This window comes from Myodes glareolus, chromosome 3 (assembly GCF_982192425.1).
Source record: "Myodes glareolus chromosome 3, mMyoGla1.1, whole genome shotgun sequence".
Taxonomy (NCBI): Eukaryota; Metazoa; Chordata; class Mammalia; order Rodentia; family Cricetidae; genus Myodes; species Myodes glareolus.
Genome location: NC_142028.1, coordinates 107980749 through 107997571, shown reverse-complemented (window position 1 = coordinate 107997571; position 16823 = coordinate 107980749). Strand labels below are relative to the sequence as shown.

At 44.5% G+C, this 16823-nt stretch overlaps 1 protein-coding gene across 2 annotated transcripts in view; it reads right to left on the bottom strand.

The window, feature by feature from the left end:
• The window catches only part of Ttc39b (tetratricopeptide repeat domain 39B), a 114850-nt gene that overhangs the window by 49386 nt on the left and 48641 nt on the right, over window positions 1–16823 (bottom strand). For both annotated transcript variants that reach the window (XM_048453001.3, XM_048453003.3), the window contains one exon: window positions 11093–11185. In XM_048453001.3, coding sequence (XP_048308958.2) covers window positions 11093–11185 — 93 coding nt within the window. The remainder of the gene's footprint in view (window positions 1–11092; window positions 11186–16823) is intronic.

Here is a 16823-nt window from a genome sequence, read left to right as displayed (position 1 = left end):
CAATGCTGGGCAGAGGAGCTTCCCCTGCCCTCTGTAAGGCCAATGCTCTGCATCTATCTATAAGAAGCAGGTAGGCGTGAGCACAAACGCGCGCGCACACACACACACACACACTGCACACAGGGGCACAGCAAGGACAAACAGTGAGTATCCAATTACCCACATTAATATTTAAAAGCACATAAACCTCTGCAGAGGAGGGGGAGTGGAGACAGAGAGACAACAAATGATCGTATGTGTTTGGGGTTTGTTCTTTCAAAAAGTCTGACAGTAGAGCCCATGCTGGCCTGGAACTCACAGCAATTCCCTGCCCTCTCTTCCCAAGCGCTACAATCACAGGCATGAAACTCTGAACCCCATTTCCAGACAGAGTCTTCCGACTGTGCAGCCTGTCCATGCTGGTGTTCTTTGCTCTGGCTCATCTTCCTAAGCGGCCAGGATAGAAGGAGGAGGTGCACAGCACTGCCTTCTCCCCAGAACAACTTCCCTTATCAAAGAAGAGTAGAGTCCTCCCTGCTCTTCCAAAGGGAAACAGAAAAAGAGAAAATGGCACCCCCAAAATCCAGTGCTTCGACAAGCTGGCTATCAAAGCAGGAGTGTCAAAACCCATGTCTCTCTGACCTCCCAACTCCTTCTATCTTTCTTTCTTTCATTCTTTTTTTAAACTGTAGCCGTGACCCAAAGCTCAGCCTAGACCTGATAGTAACCCATCTGCCTTGGCTTCCTAAGCACTAGGATGGGCATGCGCTAAGAGGCATCATTTTCTAAGTCCCAGTGCCAACTCTGTCTATAACATACCTGGGCCTCAACTTTCTTATCTGTAAAATGGGAGCATGGCAACTTATTTCCAGGGCTGTTGTGAAGAAGAGATCGGTCAACAAACACTGCCCATAGTAGGTATTAATTAGATGAGGGTTTGGAGGGAAGGGGTCACACACATGGAGTCCTGATTCTGATGAGCATTGTGACAGAAAGATGCTCCCTAACAGTGGAGTTACTCGTGGGAATATCTGGGTTCAGGGGAAAGAAATTCTATGCTGCACATGCAGCAGGCAAGACAGAAAATGAGAGAAACAGCAGAAACTAGGCCAAAGTCAGGAACGACAGTGTCGAGGAGGTGGGTTCTATTCTAAGAACAAAGGGAGGAGCATTGTCTCAAAAATCCTGTCCCCTAGTGTGGCAGAGTGTGGCTTTAGCCTCAGCACTCAGAAGGCAGGGACAGGCAGACCTCTGGAAGTCCACAGCCAACCTGATCTACATGTCTAGTTCCTGACCATCCAGGGCAGTGGTCCTTTCCCAGCCGCTGTGTTCCAGGCTTCTCTCTCACCTGCTCCGCATCCCACCCACCCGGTAAGGTGGCAGCTCATCCTCCACTGCCAGGAAGTGAGCTGTGACCAGAATGCTCTCCTGTCAACAAACAGCTCCCTCCGCACCTCAGCTGCCGTCTGGAGGATGCACTGCACCTGTTCCAGCCCGGAGTAAACAAAGAAGCCACAGCCCTTCAAAGTTGTCTTGTATGAGGTCTGCCTGGAACTGAACCCACTTCTCCCAGCAGCCTGCCAGCACTGCCTGCCAAGGGCTCTGGCTTCCATCTTGGCCAGTGTTCCTCCTGAAGACATACCTCCCTCTCGGCTCCCAAGGCCATCTCATGAATGCAGAAGGTTATCCCTTCAAACCTAAGTTCTAAAGCTGTCCCCAAGAATGTCTTCCTGACGACAGAGGCTTTGACTTCATGACTTCAATCATAAGCAGGCATTAGAGACACCTTTGTGAGGTTGTTAATGCTGAATGCTGGACCCCACACTCAAAGACTTCTGACTCAGGGGGCCTGGCATGGGCCCAAGTGAAAGCCCAGTTTCCTCTATACCACTGTCAGATTTCTCTTCCTAAAACAGATATTCATAGCGCTGCCTTCTCAGATTAAAAACCAAAAACGGGCTGCCACTTAAAGTTCAACAGGCCCTGGAAACATACGCCCACCTAAAGATTTTTAAGAACCACCAGGCATCTCAAAAGGTTCATCAACACAGGATGCCCCTCAAGCCTGGCACGTCAGAATGAAAAAAATCCGGAACCAGAAGTAAAAATCAGTGTTTCCATCTCCGGAGAGTCCCCTGGGTCCTGGCCCACCTCTGAAACACCACGGTGCTTTCACAACCCACAACCTGTTTGAAAGACACAGAGGCAATGGTTGCTATGGGCATGCTTTGTGAGTTTCCTGCTCCGTGTGAGTCAGCAGCTGTGTATAATCTTGCAAACATGGATGCTCAGCCCACACACGCACATTCTGCGTGTATCCTGCGTGTATCCGGCTTCCTGCCACGCATCCTCTGTGAAGTACAGACTGCTTCCTAGTTCTGATTTATAAGGCACGCTAATACAAGGCAGAATTATTATTTCAGTCTTATAGTTTTAAAAACCACACAAAATAATTTATAACAATATAAATATATATTTATAAATATATATATTGTTATAAAAATATAACAATATAACAAAATAATGTATTAACATCTGGAATGATGTTAATAGATGTCTTATATCCCAACTCCATTTCTCCCTTTAACAACATACTTGACTGCAAATGCTGTGTGCTTGCAGTGAATGAGGATCTGGGCTTTGGCTCCTTTCCCGACCTCAACCCAATCCTAACATATGACCATTACAAGTCATTGTTCTTCCCTAATACTTAGTTTTCTAATTCATAAGATATGTCTAACAAAAGTGCCTACATTATAAGGTGCACTATTATTACATGTGCAGTGCTTAGATCAGTGTCTGTGCAGAAGTCCTTGGATAATGCCAGCTATTAGTACCATGATTTTGTTAATAACTTAGCCACTTTCAGTAAATTCGGAGTCATTTGTTCACGTATCCACGCAACTGTATAAGACAGCGTAGCAATGACTAGAGCGGGGACAAGCATGAAGATGGAACAGGAGATGACAGGCAGTTCAGAAAATCGGAGGGGTTCACCCATGAAAACCTTCTGCAGACACACGTGACTAGAAGGAGAAACTCGTACTGGGAACTTATGGACGATGGTGCCTAGGGCAGAGCTGGCACATGACTTTGTTCCCATGAAGACGGGCGAGTGTGCGTGCGTGGGAGGGAAGGAGCACGTGTGGGGTAACAGAGAGGATGTGGGACCGCTGTCGTCCTCACCGGGTGGAGCCAGAGAGAGTGTCTGCGTTCCCCCGTTTCCTCCAGGTCTCCTTGGCATCGAGAACTATAATCAAAGATTTCCCACACCGCACCAACTCTATTCAAACTGGGGTCCTAAACAACAGGATCCCAAACACCCAGCACAACCCCATTTTCTCTGGATCTGGCTCTACTTTCTGATGGGTCATTTAGACTGACTTATTTGGGGCAAGAAGACAATTGAAGTCTGGGCAGTCATGGTGAGGCCTGCTAGCAAATGGGGGGTTTGCTCTTCCATAATAGGTTGAGAAGAATTTAGCTATTTGGGTCATTTCCTTATAAGGGTTTCCATGTCATGTGACACATCATAGGTTTTTCTCTTGTTTATCTGGTTGTTGTTGTTGTTGTTGTTCTAGATTCCCAACCATGAACCAACCATGGATAGCAGGGCACTCTTTCTGCTCCTGTATTAACATCTGGAGATGAGCACCTCCTCCCGCTAGATTCCCTGGGGAGGGACTTCGCTGGTCTCCTTTCTGCTTTATTCCTCCCCTGTGTAGAATAAAGGCCCTGAGGCAGAAGGATCACAAGTTCAAATCCAGCGGGCTAGCTGACTGGTGACTTGAAAGGGTGAAGTAGGTGAGTGGGCGTGAGTAGCCCACCCGCTGCAGCTGCCGCCACCACCGCCACCACCATCCTGCCTCCTATTTTGGGCACTAAACATTTTGAAACCCAAGATTGCATAATATTAGCAAATACTCGCCACTGAATTATAGCACCAGCCCTCATCCTGACTTTTCCTAAGAAAAAATGGGGTGGGCTGGAGAGATGGCTCAGCAGTTAAGAGCATTGCCTGCTCTTCCATAGGTCCTGAGTTCAATTCCCGGCAACCACATGGTGGCTCACCACCATCTGTCATGAGGCCTGGTGCCCTCTTCTGGCCTGTAGACATACACACAGACAGAATGTTGTGAAAGAAAAAGAAAGAAAGAAAGAAAGAAAGGAAGGAAGGAAGGAAGGAAGGAAGGAAGGAAGGAAGGAAGGAAGGAAGGAAGGAAGAAAGAAAGGAAGGGGTATGTACAGTCTGTTAGCTCTGGGATGTAATGAGCCAAGTAGAGTAGGCCCTATCACCCCAACTCACAAAGCAAAGCCTACAACTTTGAGCCTAAGATCATGCAGGGACGAGGCAAAAACAAAACAAACAAAATCCCCAAAGCACGTTTCCATATAACCAAGCCTACATCCTCTCATACCGTCTTTGTGACTTAAAAAGCTTAGAGTTCCGTCTTCACGAGTCTGAGCCCTTCACTGATATCCCAAGAGCCTCTAAACCAGCAGCTCTCAACCTGGGGGTCGTCACTCTTTGGAGTCACGTGACCCTCTCTCAGGGGTCACCTAAGACTGACTATCAGAAAACAGATATTTACATTATGATTCATAAAAGTAGCAAAATTATAGTTACGAAATAGTAATGAAAGTAATGTTATGGTTGGGGTTACCACAACATGAGGAACTGTATTTAAGGGTCACAGCATTAGAGAGGCTGAGAACCATTGTCCTCACAAAAATGCTAAGGAAACAGGTCTTCCACAGGAGGACGTAACACTCCCAATGTCATGCGCGAAAGAGGGTAAAGACAAGACTTCACTCTTCATAGATCGTTGGTAAACAAAGAGTGTGGTAATTTGCAAAATTCTCCAAAACTATGACCCTAACTGTACTCAAAGACTCCAGCGGCCCTCTTGTCTAAGATTCAGGTATGCAGATCCTGAGGCTCAGACATGGACAGCAAATAACCAGTCTCTTTTCTCTTTTATTAGCCAAGGCAGAGGGGAGATCACAAGTTCACATTGAGAGGGATGCAGCCAGGCACTCGGAAAGCTATCACACGGGCAGCTGGGGCAGGGAGAGAACAAATTCAATGTCAATCTATCTGCAGGGCTGGCCCCTCATATACAAGCTAATGGAGAACTCAGGAAATGTGGCATAGGTGTCAACCGCTGCTGCAGAACCAGAAATGATAAAAATATGAATGTAAGAAAAAGTGTGACTAAATCATACAGGAAGGGAGGAGGTAAAAGTCGTCATCTTTCAGAGACTAAAAGAGGTGGTGATACCATGGCTTTAGTCCTCACATTTGGGAGGCAGAGGCAAGCGGATCTCTGTGAGTTCCAGACCAGCCTGGTCTATAGAATAAGTTCCAGGACAGCAGGAACCATATAGAAAGACCCTGTCAAGGAAAGGACAGGACAGAAAAGGACAGGACAGGAAGGGAAAGGGGAAAAAAAAAGGAAAAGATAAGAAAAATGCTTAGTCTAGTCACATGAACAAGAACAATGTGTTCATCTTTCAGACCCACAGGAGAGCAGAGCTCTGGCTGAGCCACCCCCACGGTGCTGCAGCACTCCATGCCGTGTATGTCTTAGGAGATACGTGCATTCGCAGAGGAGACAGCTGGGCTCCTGTAAGCTAGTTTGCATTATAGCCAACTCTCCTATCTGGGTTTACTTAAGGCCAGTGAGCTGCTCTTTAATATAGCACCAGTGTGGTACTAATTTTGCAATGCCTAAGATGTCTCTAATAAAATTAACTTATTTTGAAATGGCTCCTTGGCAAACACTGGAAACTACCCTGGTGTAGCCTACTATTAAAAATGCTGGACATCGATAAGCAGGAAAAGTCAGTGCCTTGGGCAAACGCCAACTACGTCAGGAAGAAGAAATCAAAAAAGCTGAGACAGGAGGACTGCTATAAAGGGCCAGATTGAGCTGGACAATGAATTCAAGTCTGGACTGGATAACATGTGTGAGCACTTAACAACACCACGAGGCTGTAGGGGTAGGTCAGTCGGTAAAGCAAGTCCTGCATGAGTGAGGACCCGAGTTTGGATTCCCAGAAACCATGGACAGAGCATGGTGCAGTGGGCGCACCTAGACATCCTAGCAACAAAGGCATGGAAGGCGGAGACAAGCAGACTCCGCAGAGTTCACCGACCGACTGACCGGGCCTACGTGGTGAAGCTCCAGCCCAGTGACAGATCCTTCCCCAAACAAAAGGGAGAGGATTCTGAGGACAAACAGACAGCCAAGGCTGTCCAGTGAGTGCAGCACGGGCAACTCCTCCCACCACAGACACCTTAAGTAAACAACAGATTAATGAACCTATTAATTAAAAAAAAAGAAAGGGTCAGATTCAATGGTCTGGCCAATCTATTCTTCATTCATTTTTTTTAAATAAGAGTATAAAAAGAAGAAAATAAAATTTTAATAAAATATCACAACCACTTAAAGAGTCTGGTCCATCAATACCTGGTGTATTCAAACACTGTGCTATCCAGAACTTTATACCTGCAACACTGAAATGGCATTCCTGACCAATACTGGCTCTCTCTAGCTCACCTTCTTTACCAAACAATCCAAACAGAGTCCCCTCTTCCCACACTGCCCTTTACTCAAATTTTCGCCATAATTAATGACTCGGCCATTTGGGAACCTCACCCTGTAACACGAGGGCCGGCTTGTTGGGGTATCTGTCCCGCCCAGTACCCCACAGCCGGCAAGCCCCAAGGAAAATCACACACAAGACTCCATAAGATTATAAACTGATTGGCCCATTAGGTCAGGCTACTTATTAGTTCTTATAACTTATGTTACCCCATTATCCTTATCTACGTTAGCCACACGGCTCAGTACCTTTCTCAGCTGGGCAGCTTACATCTTTCCTCTCCGGTGGTCTGGGCAGAACTGGAAGAGGGAGCTTCCTAGAATTCTCCCAGTCTCTTTGCTCCACCTCTACTTCCTGTCTGGCTTTCCTGCCTATACTGCCTGCCTGGCCAATCAGCGTTTTATTAAAATATGATTGGCAGAATACAGATAATTCTCCTGCACCATCACCCTACTGAACAGTCTCTGGAGTTCCACCTCCTCAGAGGCTGTAATTTCATGGCGCTAAGATGTCCCCAAAGTAGTCTTCATTAAAACCTGGCACTAGCCTGCTTTGTACCCACGTGGGGCTGACGTGGAACCCACGCTAGCAAGTGAAGAGGAGAAAGATCTATAAAAGGCTTCTCTCCATCCCTTTAGCCTGAGACCCTTGGCTCCTGCTTTTGTAAATTCCTCAAATACAATACATCAAAACAACTATGATACACTTTATCCTTGAGATCTGAAATTGAACAACCTTTCCAAAGGCCCACTTCCATGGAAAAATACCTTTATGAAGACCTACTAGCAAGTCTCCTCTCTAATTACAGGATGTGGTAAGAGGATGAAGTGATGGGAAAAGTCTGGGCCAACCAGGTGTCTTCCCTCATTTTTCCAAACTGCTAAACACAACGACTTCAGCAACTAGTCTATTAAGAAACTGGAAGTGAGAAGCACAAAACCATGACAATCCATAACTTCATCACTGGTGCCCTTTAAAAATACTGGTAATAAATGCCAACTCAAAGAATTTCCGAGCTGCAAAGTATCTTAGCTGATGGCCATGTACTTCTCTAGGCATCAAGACTTTTCAATGGGAAGATGTCTCTCCTGTTTCTAGGTTGAATGAAGAAGAAAAGAAACCAGCACCATCAAAATGAGTTGACACTAAACACACATGCAGGTCAATCACCAGGGCCAATGGAACCACAAAAGGTACCCTGTTTACAAACGAAGGCGGAGCACCGGCATCAGCGTGTTTGCCTCTCAACTACTGCCTAGCTGCAGTGCCCCAATCAATTCACCTGACACCCAGCGCTTCCTGTTTATTCAATGGTGACCCAAATTCTAGACCCGCCCGCCTTACAGTACTTTCTGGAGAAGCCGACTGGTGCTTGTGGGGAGGGGAGTTTGAGGAGGTGATACTGGTTACTTCCTGTGCCACCTGATACCAGCCACACCCACAAACTTCAGAAAGGCTGATGTCTCACTGACCACAGTAGAATACCTTCTGATGAAAAGGGTGGGGGCATTCCGTTTTGCTAGGGCTACAAAACCTGCAAGTGTTAATACCATAATAAAAGCATCTCGACACCCTACACCATTTCTCACAATTGATCTCCACTGCTCCTGGACATTCATCTCTAACCTTTTCTCTTCCCATCTCAGACGTATACACAAATCTCACTCATTTTTCTACCTCCCCTCAGGCTTGCTCTGTGTCCTAACCATGGCTTCTCTGCTAGAAGACCCAAAAGACCCATGTGTTAAAGTGTTGGTGTCCAAAGGTGTCATGGTAAAGTCTCTAAGAGGAAGGGCCCAAGTGAAAGATGGTTCGGTGATAGACTGTGGTGCCCTGGCTTTCTCCTCCCGTCTCCTTTCCTGGCCACGGTGTGACTGCAGTACTGGCTGCCATGCACTCCCTCCACGAAATGCACCCTCATCACAGAGCCAAAGCCAGGGGGGCTGGCCCATCACGAACTAGAAACGCCAAACCTGAAGCTTATAAGACACAATAAGTCTTTCTAAGTTGATTGCCTCCAGTAGGTTTTACAGTAACCAAAGCTGACTAATACATCCTCCTTCTCTATCAGGATCTGACATCTGTCACCAGAAACTGCATCCTGCCCAACTCCCTCCATTCTTGAGAATTGACCACAAAATGCAAAGGTCTCATTTTCTAGCATGGATCCGTCCTCTTTACAACATCTACCTTGTTATAGACAGAGATGTAGACGAGATTCCAGAAACCCCCCACCCTCAAATCCTTGTCCATCTTGTGGCCACTACTCAGTCTCACACCCCCTCCTCTGATGCCTGTGGCTCTTGCTAGAGATATATAGGGAATATATCTTTCTAGGGAAAAAAAAACCTCTCATATTTCTGTGAGGAGGAGCATTTAGAATTTTTAAAAAGTAATGTGGAAAATAAATATTTTTAAAAGTCTTGCAAATTATTTCCAACTTCATCTCCATCCCTCAAACCCTTCCATACTAAGACAATTTACCACATTCATGAGTATAATGACCACATTTGTAAATAATTAATTCCAAATGTGAAATCTAAAATGACGTGATAAACTTAAAAGCTCCACTAATCTGTAAGACTAGGAAATAGATAGATAGATAGATAGATAGATAGATAGATAGATAGATAGATAGATAGATAGATAGATAGACAGACAGACAGACAGATAGATAGATAGATAGGCAGGCAGGCAGGCAGGCAGGCAGGCAGACAGACAATTTTTGCCAGGCTGTGGTGGCACACACTTTTAACCCCAGCATCAGGAGGCAGAGGCAGGCAGATCTCTGAGTTCCAGGACAGACTGGTCTTCAAGTGAGTTCCAGGACAGCCAGGGCTACACAGAGAAACCCTGTCTCAAAAAACAGAAAGAGACAGAGGGATGGTGAGACAGAGAGAGAGAGAAAGAGAAAGAGAGAGAGAGAGAGTAGTTTCTCACAGACATTAAGACAAAAAACAACAGCTAAGCTCAGTGGATAAAGGACTCGGCACGAGATGCATCAACTCTGACCCAGCATTGCTGTGTGATACAGGAAGTAGACACAGGCAAATCCCTCAAAGCCTGTGGCCAGCTAGCCTGGATAACGAGCTGACAAAAGACATCCTGTGTGATGTGGACAGTGAGGATCAACACATGAGCTTGTCCTCTGACCTCAATACACATAACATGGTACACAGCACCCACATGCACACACACAAACATACACACATATACATGAATGCGTGCGCACACACATATGCTTTAAAAAAAAGTAACAATGTTCAGAAAACTGCTACCTTAGTGCTAGAATAAATTATAAAGGAAAAAATGGTCTATAAATATGATATTATAAAAATACCTTTTAGGAATGGAAAATATAATGCAAGGCTGGAGAGAAGACTCAGCAGTTAAGAGCACTGACTGCTCTTCCAGAGGACCTGGGTTCAATTCCCAGCACCCACATGGCAACTCACAACTATCTGCAACGCTAAGATCTGACACCCTGACACAGATGTACATGCAGGCAAAACACCAATGCAAATAAAAATAAAATATCATAAAAGGAAAATATAGTGATATGAAAGTTTAAAAAGCAGACCACAGAATAATGTAACATGATCCCATTTTAAACAATTTAGTAAATCTAAGAAGACTACAATTTCTGGAATTACATTTCATTCTCATTCATTGCTTTCTGTGGCTCCAGAGTTTCTACAGTGGATACATGTCTTGATATTTTGATCACCCTCTGACACTACTGAGACTACCAATAAAGTTTACTTTGAATCAGAGGGCGGAGCTACTCTGATGACCACTACTAGATGACCAAAATTAGCCATAGAGTTTCTGGAGGACCACAGACATACAGAGAGCCGCAGGAAGTAGTTGGGTGGGGCTTAGAAAGATTCTCAGCCTTTGTGGATTGAGAAAGCAGAGTGAAGGTTACTGGCCCCTTCTTCACTGCTTCTCTGACCAATGAGGTTCTTATCCCACTATCTGGCTCCCAAGTTTTTATTGATAGAGAGTAATTAGATAAACACTTCAGCAAACAAAACAAGTTCTAAAATTTAAAGAAAAGCCAATAAAAGGTACCTGTTGTGTTGCCTGAGGAGGTGAGTTCAGTTTCCCGACCCACACAGCGAAAGGTGACAATTCCTGTAAACTGTCCCCTACACTATACACATGTGCTATGTACCCACTCTAACACACATGCACATACACACACATGTGCTATGTACTCACTCTAATGCACATACACACACAGTGCCATGTACCCACTCTAACACACATGCACATACAAACACATGTGCTATGTACTCACTCTAACACACATGCACATACACAAAATAATGCGATTTTTTTTTTTTAGAAACAAGAAGGTATGCCCCCAAAGTTTAATTTAGTTTGCTCTTACTACACCATGAGTCCCCTCGCATGCATCTTCTTCTCTAACTTACAGAATGGACGTGAGAATTGCCTAGGTCCACCCCCACCTCACTGGCGGCCCCCACAGTCTCCTGACCTGCCCACAGCAGATGCTCCAAGCTGTCTGGATGCCCGTTTGGTGTCACATGGTACAAAGTGAAAGCCGCTTGTTGCCATGTCCGAGGGAGATCTGTTGATTAGAAAGCAGTGAGATTTTTAGCTCTTTGCTCTGTGATAAGGGACCGTACAAACATGAGAGCGCAGTGCACGCCAACACACACCTGTCCATCATTTTCTAGAACTCATTTCTACTTCAGTTTAATTCTATTTCATGTTAAACTTTCCTGATATTAAACCGCTGGAAGCCAGGCAATGGCGGTGCAGGCTTTTAATCCCAGCACTCGGGAGGTAAGGGATCAGATCTCTGTGAGCTCAAGACCAGCCTGGTCTACAAAGCGAGTTCCAGGACAGCCAAGACTCCTCAGAGAAACTCTGTCTCAAAAACTAAAAAATAAAAAAAGAGAGAGAGAGAGAGAACCCACTGGGAGATTGATTTTCCTTATATTTCAGCACACAAACATAGACTGAAACCACCCACAGCCTGCTATCTTCTGCATCCTTTCTCTTTAATTCTTCCCCCCTCCTTTATTTGACAAAGAGGGCAATGACAGGCAAGGGATGGCTACCTAGTCCTGGCTGGCCGGAACTCAGCATGTAGAGCAGGTTGGTCTCAAACTCGCAACAATCCTCCTGACTCTGTCAAATGCTGGGACCATGAGTGTGTCTGTCACTGTGCCTGACTCAGATCATGCATACATAGGTATACTCCTCCAGGTTTTTGTGCTTTTGTTTTTAGTCAGGGTCTGTCTCCAGGTGGCCAGGCCAGCCTCAGACTCACAACCATCCTCTCGCCTCAGCCTTCCAAGTGCTGAGATTACAAAGATCCTGAGCAGCACCCTGACTGCTCAGACCTTTCTCCCCAAGTAAAACTATGCATATTTCATTAAAACATTTATTATATTCATAAGGCAGAGCTCTGAGAGAGCAGCTACCTACCCATCATAGGATATTGGGCTTTGCTGTTATCACTGTTAATGCATATGGGTGTTTTGCCTGCATTTATGTGTGTAACATATGTGAGAGCCTGGTGACCCAGAAAGCCAGAAATGGGTGTCATATGTGCAAAGACTGGAGTCACAGATGGTTACGAGCTGCCATGTGGGTGCTGGGAAGCCAACTCAGGTCCTCCCAAAGAGCAGCCAATTCTCTTACCCAGTCAGCCGTCTCTCCAGTACTGCTGCTGTTTTATTTTGTTTTGTTATGTTTCTAAAGACAGAAGTTTGCTCTGAAACCAGACTGGTCTTAAATACAGCCCTTGCCTCAGCCGCAGGAGTGCCAGGATCGCAGGTATATGTTCCCCTGCCTGGCCCTGAATGCCAGCTCTTCAATTAAAGCAATTTCCTTCCCACCAGCTTTTTCCTAAGCACTGACTTAGGTGAATGGGCAGACCTGAGTCTTCTAACAAAAGTTTCAGTACATCCTTCTCACCCTTTATGCTTTTACACATTAGATTCCCAGAAATCCTGTTTCAGATTTTACATCAGTATCACAACCAGGCCACCAGGCCACAAACTGCTTTTAGTCCCCAGCATCTGCTCAGGATCGGCTGTTTTCCTGGGTGGATGTGTTCTGTAACACACTTCACTTGCAAATATCAGGAGTGAGGTAAGTGTGTCCACCCATCTCCCCTTCTCCAGGGGCTCCTCCAGGCATCTGGTGGCATATGCCACCAAGGGGTATGACATCTTTTCTCGGCAGGAGCCAAAACTTCGTCCTTACGGTCAGCAGACACAGTTCCGCCGTCAGCTCCTTAACTTTCTGTCTCAGCTCTCCCTCTGCAGTCTCTGCTATTGCTCCATAGAAAAATTACTCGGCAGAGTAATGAGGATGTACTGCCTTCTCAGAAGGATGCCAAGGATGTGGCAGGAGGGACTTCCGGAGAAACGGGAAAGAAATTGGGCTGTGGATGCTGACAGTGCAGATTCCTGCCTCCCTCAGGACTGGGGTGGCCTTTGTCACATCCTTTGCAGCATGAATTTCCTAACCAAGACTCTAATCAAAAATGCAAATGAGCCAGGTGGTAGTGGTGCACACCTTTAATCCTAGCACTCAGGAAGCAAAGGCAGGTGGATCTCTGAGTTCGATGCCAGCCTGGTCTATAGAATGAGTTCCAGGACTACCTGGGCTACACAGAGAAACCCTGCCTCGAAACACCAATGGATGGATGGGTGGATGGATGGATGGATGGATGGATGGATGGATAGATGGAGCAAGCAAGCAACCAAACAGCATTTATCCCTGCAGAGAAAGAGGACTCTAGGCAGCAGAGAGCTTATAAAAACACAGCTTACTCCTGAGCCAGACAAGGCACAAAACCAAGCATGCTATGGCCTTTTGCCTGTAGTCACTCGGAATTTACACACCTAACTCATTCAGTATAAATTGCTGTCTGTACTTCACCAGAATCAACTTTCTCCTTTAAAAAAAAAATAGAACTAGAAATGTTCCAAATGTATGAAGTAGAGAAAACATCACAGGACATTATATTGTATCTGGAATGTGGTTTGGGGTACAATATGAGCTACTCTTAACCTCCACCCCAATTCCTTCCTTCCTCCTAAGACAGGCAACCAATAACCCATCCTCCGGCCATTTGTTAGCTCAGAAACGAGACAAAGGGAAGACTGACGTCCTCACATAGCACCAGCAGGCACACAGGAATATTCACTTTCAGGAGACTTGCTCTTCTTTGCTGGGCTAGCACTTACCACTAACATTTATAGTCTAGAAAATGGGGCATTTGGGCTGGAGACAAGGCTCAGCAGTTGACCTGCTGCTCTTAGAGAAGACCCAGGTTTGACTCTCAGCACCCACAGGATGGCTTACGACCATCCATAGCTCCAGATCCCCAGGGACCCCTGGAGACACAGGCTCACACAGGATACACACATGGTGCACATACACACACACAGGCAAAACATTCATATACATAAAATAAATACATTTTTTAAAACTCGTCATTAACTTGCAGTTATTTTATTCCAACAGATACACAAATGTCTGAAAATGGTATGATTTTATCACCTGGCTGGTGATAAACAAACCAGTTTTGTGTTTCAAACCAATTTATTAACATTTTATCAGTGTTTTGTCTTCAGTACCCCAGTTGCTTTGGGGAGCATTTTATAACCTCAATGATCTTCCTATTGGTCAACAGACCGAGGCGGGTGTTGATGCTGTAGTGATTATTTGCTGATAATTCCTCACTATACCGCAACCCCTACTAGAGGGCAAGCTCCTGTGTGTGGCCTGGTTCCGGACACATTTATTCCACACATCCATTGGTCCCCACACTTCACACACCATTACCAGTACCTCAGCTTTCGGATCAGTGGAGGCAAACAGATGGGAGTCATCTGGCTTATTAACTGGTATTTAGGAATCTTTCTATTATATCGCTATATACAAAAAGTTACATTATAAAGTTATATTAAGAAGTCTTGCTGGATTTTTTTATTCAGACTTCATTATATTGTTACAAGTGCCTTTTATAATATTGCATTGTTGTGCAAAAAAATACCCTCTATAGTATGGCATCTTTACATCGATATACATTGCTATGACTTGAGTCTGCCCTGCCCACTCCAAAGTCCATTGTGATTAAACACTTGGTCCCAAGTAGGAGGTGGTGAACCCTAGGGAGGTAGGATCTAGTGGGAGAGCCTTAAATCACTGGGGTGTTGTGAGTTCTCATGAATGTTATAAAAGGAGCAAACCTGGCGAGTCCATCCCCGTCTTCTCCTCCTGTTCAGAAGGTGACTGCTCCTACACATGCTACCGTCATGGAATGCTACTCACCTGCCACCATCACCATAGGGGAGGACTGCATGATCTACAACTTTGGACTCCCAAAAGTGTGGGCAAAGTAACCTTTTCTCGGTATGACTCAGCTACCACAGGTATTCTGTCGAAGTGATTTAAAGCTAACACAGAGACTTATTCAAGCCTTTGCTTATTTCATTCACTAAAGGGCATCAGTATATAAACATTGTGCTGACATCCATGTACCATAAAAGAGCAACACCAAATCTTTATATTGTTCCATTTTAAAATGTGTGCCCTCACAATCAGCACGACTTATTTAAGATGTATCTATTTATTTATTACATATGCAGGCTTCTGCCTGCACTGAGGCCAGAAGAGGCCACCAGAACACATAGATGCTGTGAGCCACCATGTGGTTGCTAGGAATTGAACTCGGGACCTCTGGAAGAGGAGCCAATGTTCTTAACCTCTGAGCCACCTCTCCAGGCCCATAACTTTTAAATTTTAGCTAATGCTTCTTAGTTCTACAGTTATCCTAAATACTGCTATACTTATGTTTGAAAGTATGTTTTCAAACAGTAAAAAAAAAAATCTTATTTGCTTGACAGTAAAGAAGACCACATAGTATATTTCAATTAATATATAAGTAAAATATGCCTTTATTTTTGCATTGTTTTGAACACTCTAGTTCTTACATGTTTTAAACAGACAATATATGAGATATATTTTCCATAGGATTCCAACTATCACCACAATCTAACGTACAGCATCCCATCATCCAACAGGACTAACCTATTTACTGTCTTCTCCATTTCTTCACGATCTCTCATTATAAGCAAACACTAATCCTTTTGAATCTGCAGATTTTAGTTTTCTGGACAGTTAGCAATTATCATACATGTTGCTTTGAATGACTGGCTTTTTTCCCTTTCCATGTTTCCAGGATTCATTCATGTTCTATGAAACAGGTAACAGTACTCCATTCTATCTAATACTAAGTAATATGCTATAGCTAAGAGATGTCAAATTTGGTTTTCATTTCATTTGTTCATTATGTATGGAAATTACACTTTTTGTACATCATGAAGACTGATGCAATTAATATTCATGTACAAATTTTGTGTGAAAATAGTAGGCTAGGAATATGGTAACTCTACATTTAACACTGAACAATTATCAATTGTTTTCCAAAGTGGTTATGTGGACTTACAATCTAACCAATAAAATGTACAGCTCCAATTTCCTTACAATTTGACAAATACTTGTCGTTTTGGTGAGTGTGGTAACTGCTTTGTAAGGTGGGGCTTTTGTAATGGAGGTGTATACTGGCTGCTTGGGAGCCACACACAAATCCCCATGCTTATGCAGCAAACACTTTACTAACTGAGCCAAGCCCTTGCCCTGTGGTTTTGACTTACATTTGCCTAATGGCTGATGACATTAAGAATCCTTTAAGGCACTTATTTGGCCATTTGTGCATCTTCTTTGAGAACTATCCAGATTCTTTTCATATTTCTAATTGGGTTATCTGTCTTTTCATTATTGACTTAAGCATCACTCTAATTTTCAAATACTACGTAGAACTATTTTGTTGTTATTTTGTTTTGTTTTGCTGCCCTAGCTATCCTGGAACTCACCCTTGTGGTATATGCTTACATTCCTGACAGAGAGCATACATACAAATAAAAATAAATCTTGTCTTTTAAATCAAAAACAAATACACAATGGGAGAGGAGAGAGAAAGGGAGGGAAGGGGGGAGGAGAGAGGGAGAGGGAGAGAAAGAGAGAGAGAGAGAGAGAGAGAGAGAGAGAGAACACAAACAGCCCAGAACTCAACATGTTTTCCCTTCAGCCTTCACCGCACCACCCCAGCCATCACCACTGCTATCCACAGAAGAACATTACTCTGACCTTTTCCCTCCTTCCCACCCTGGTTCTTTACA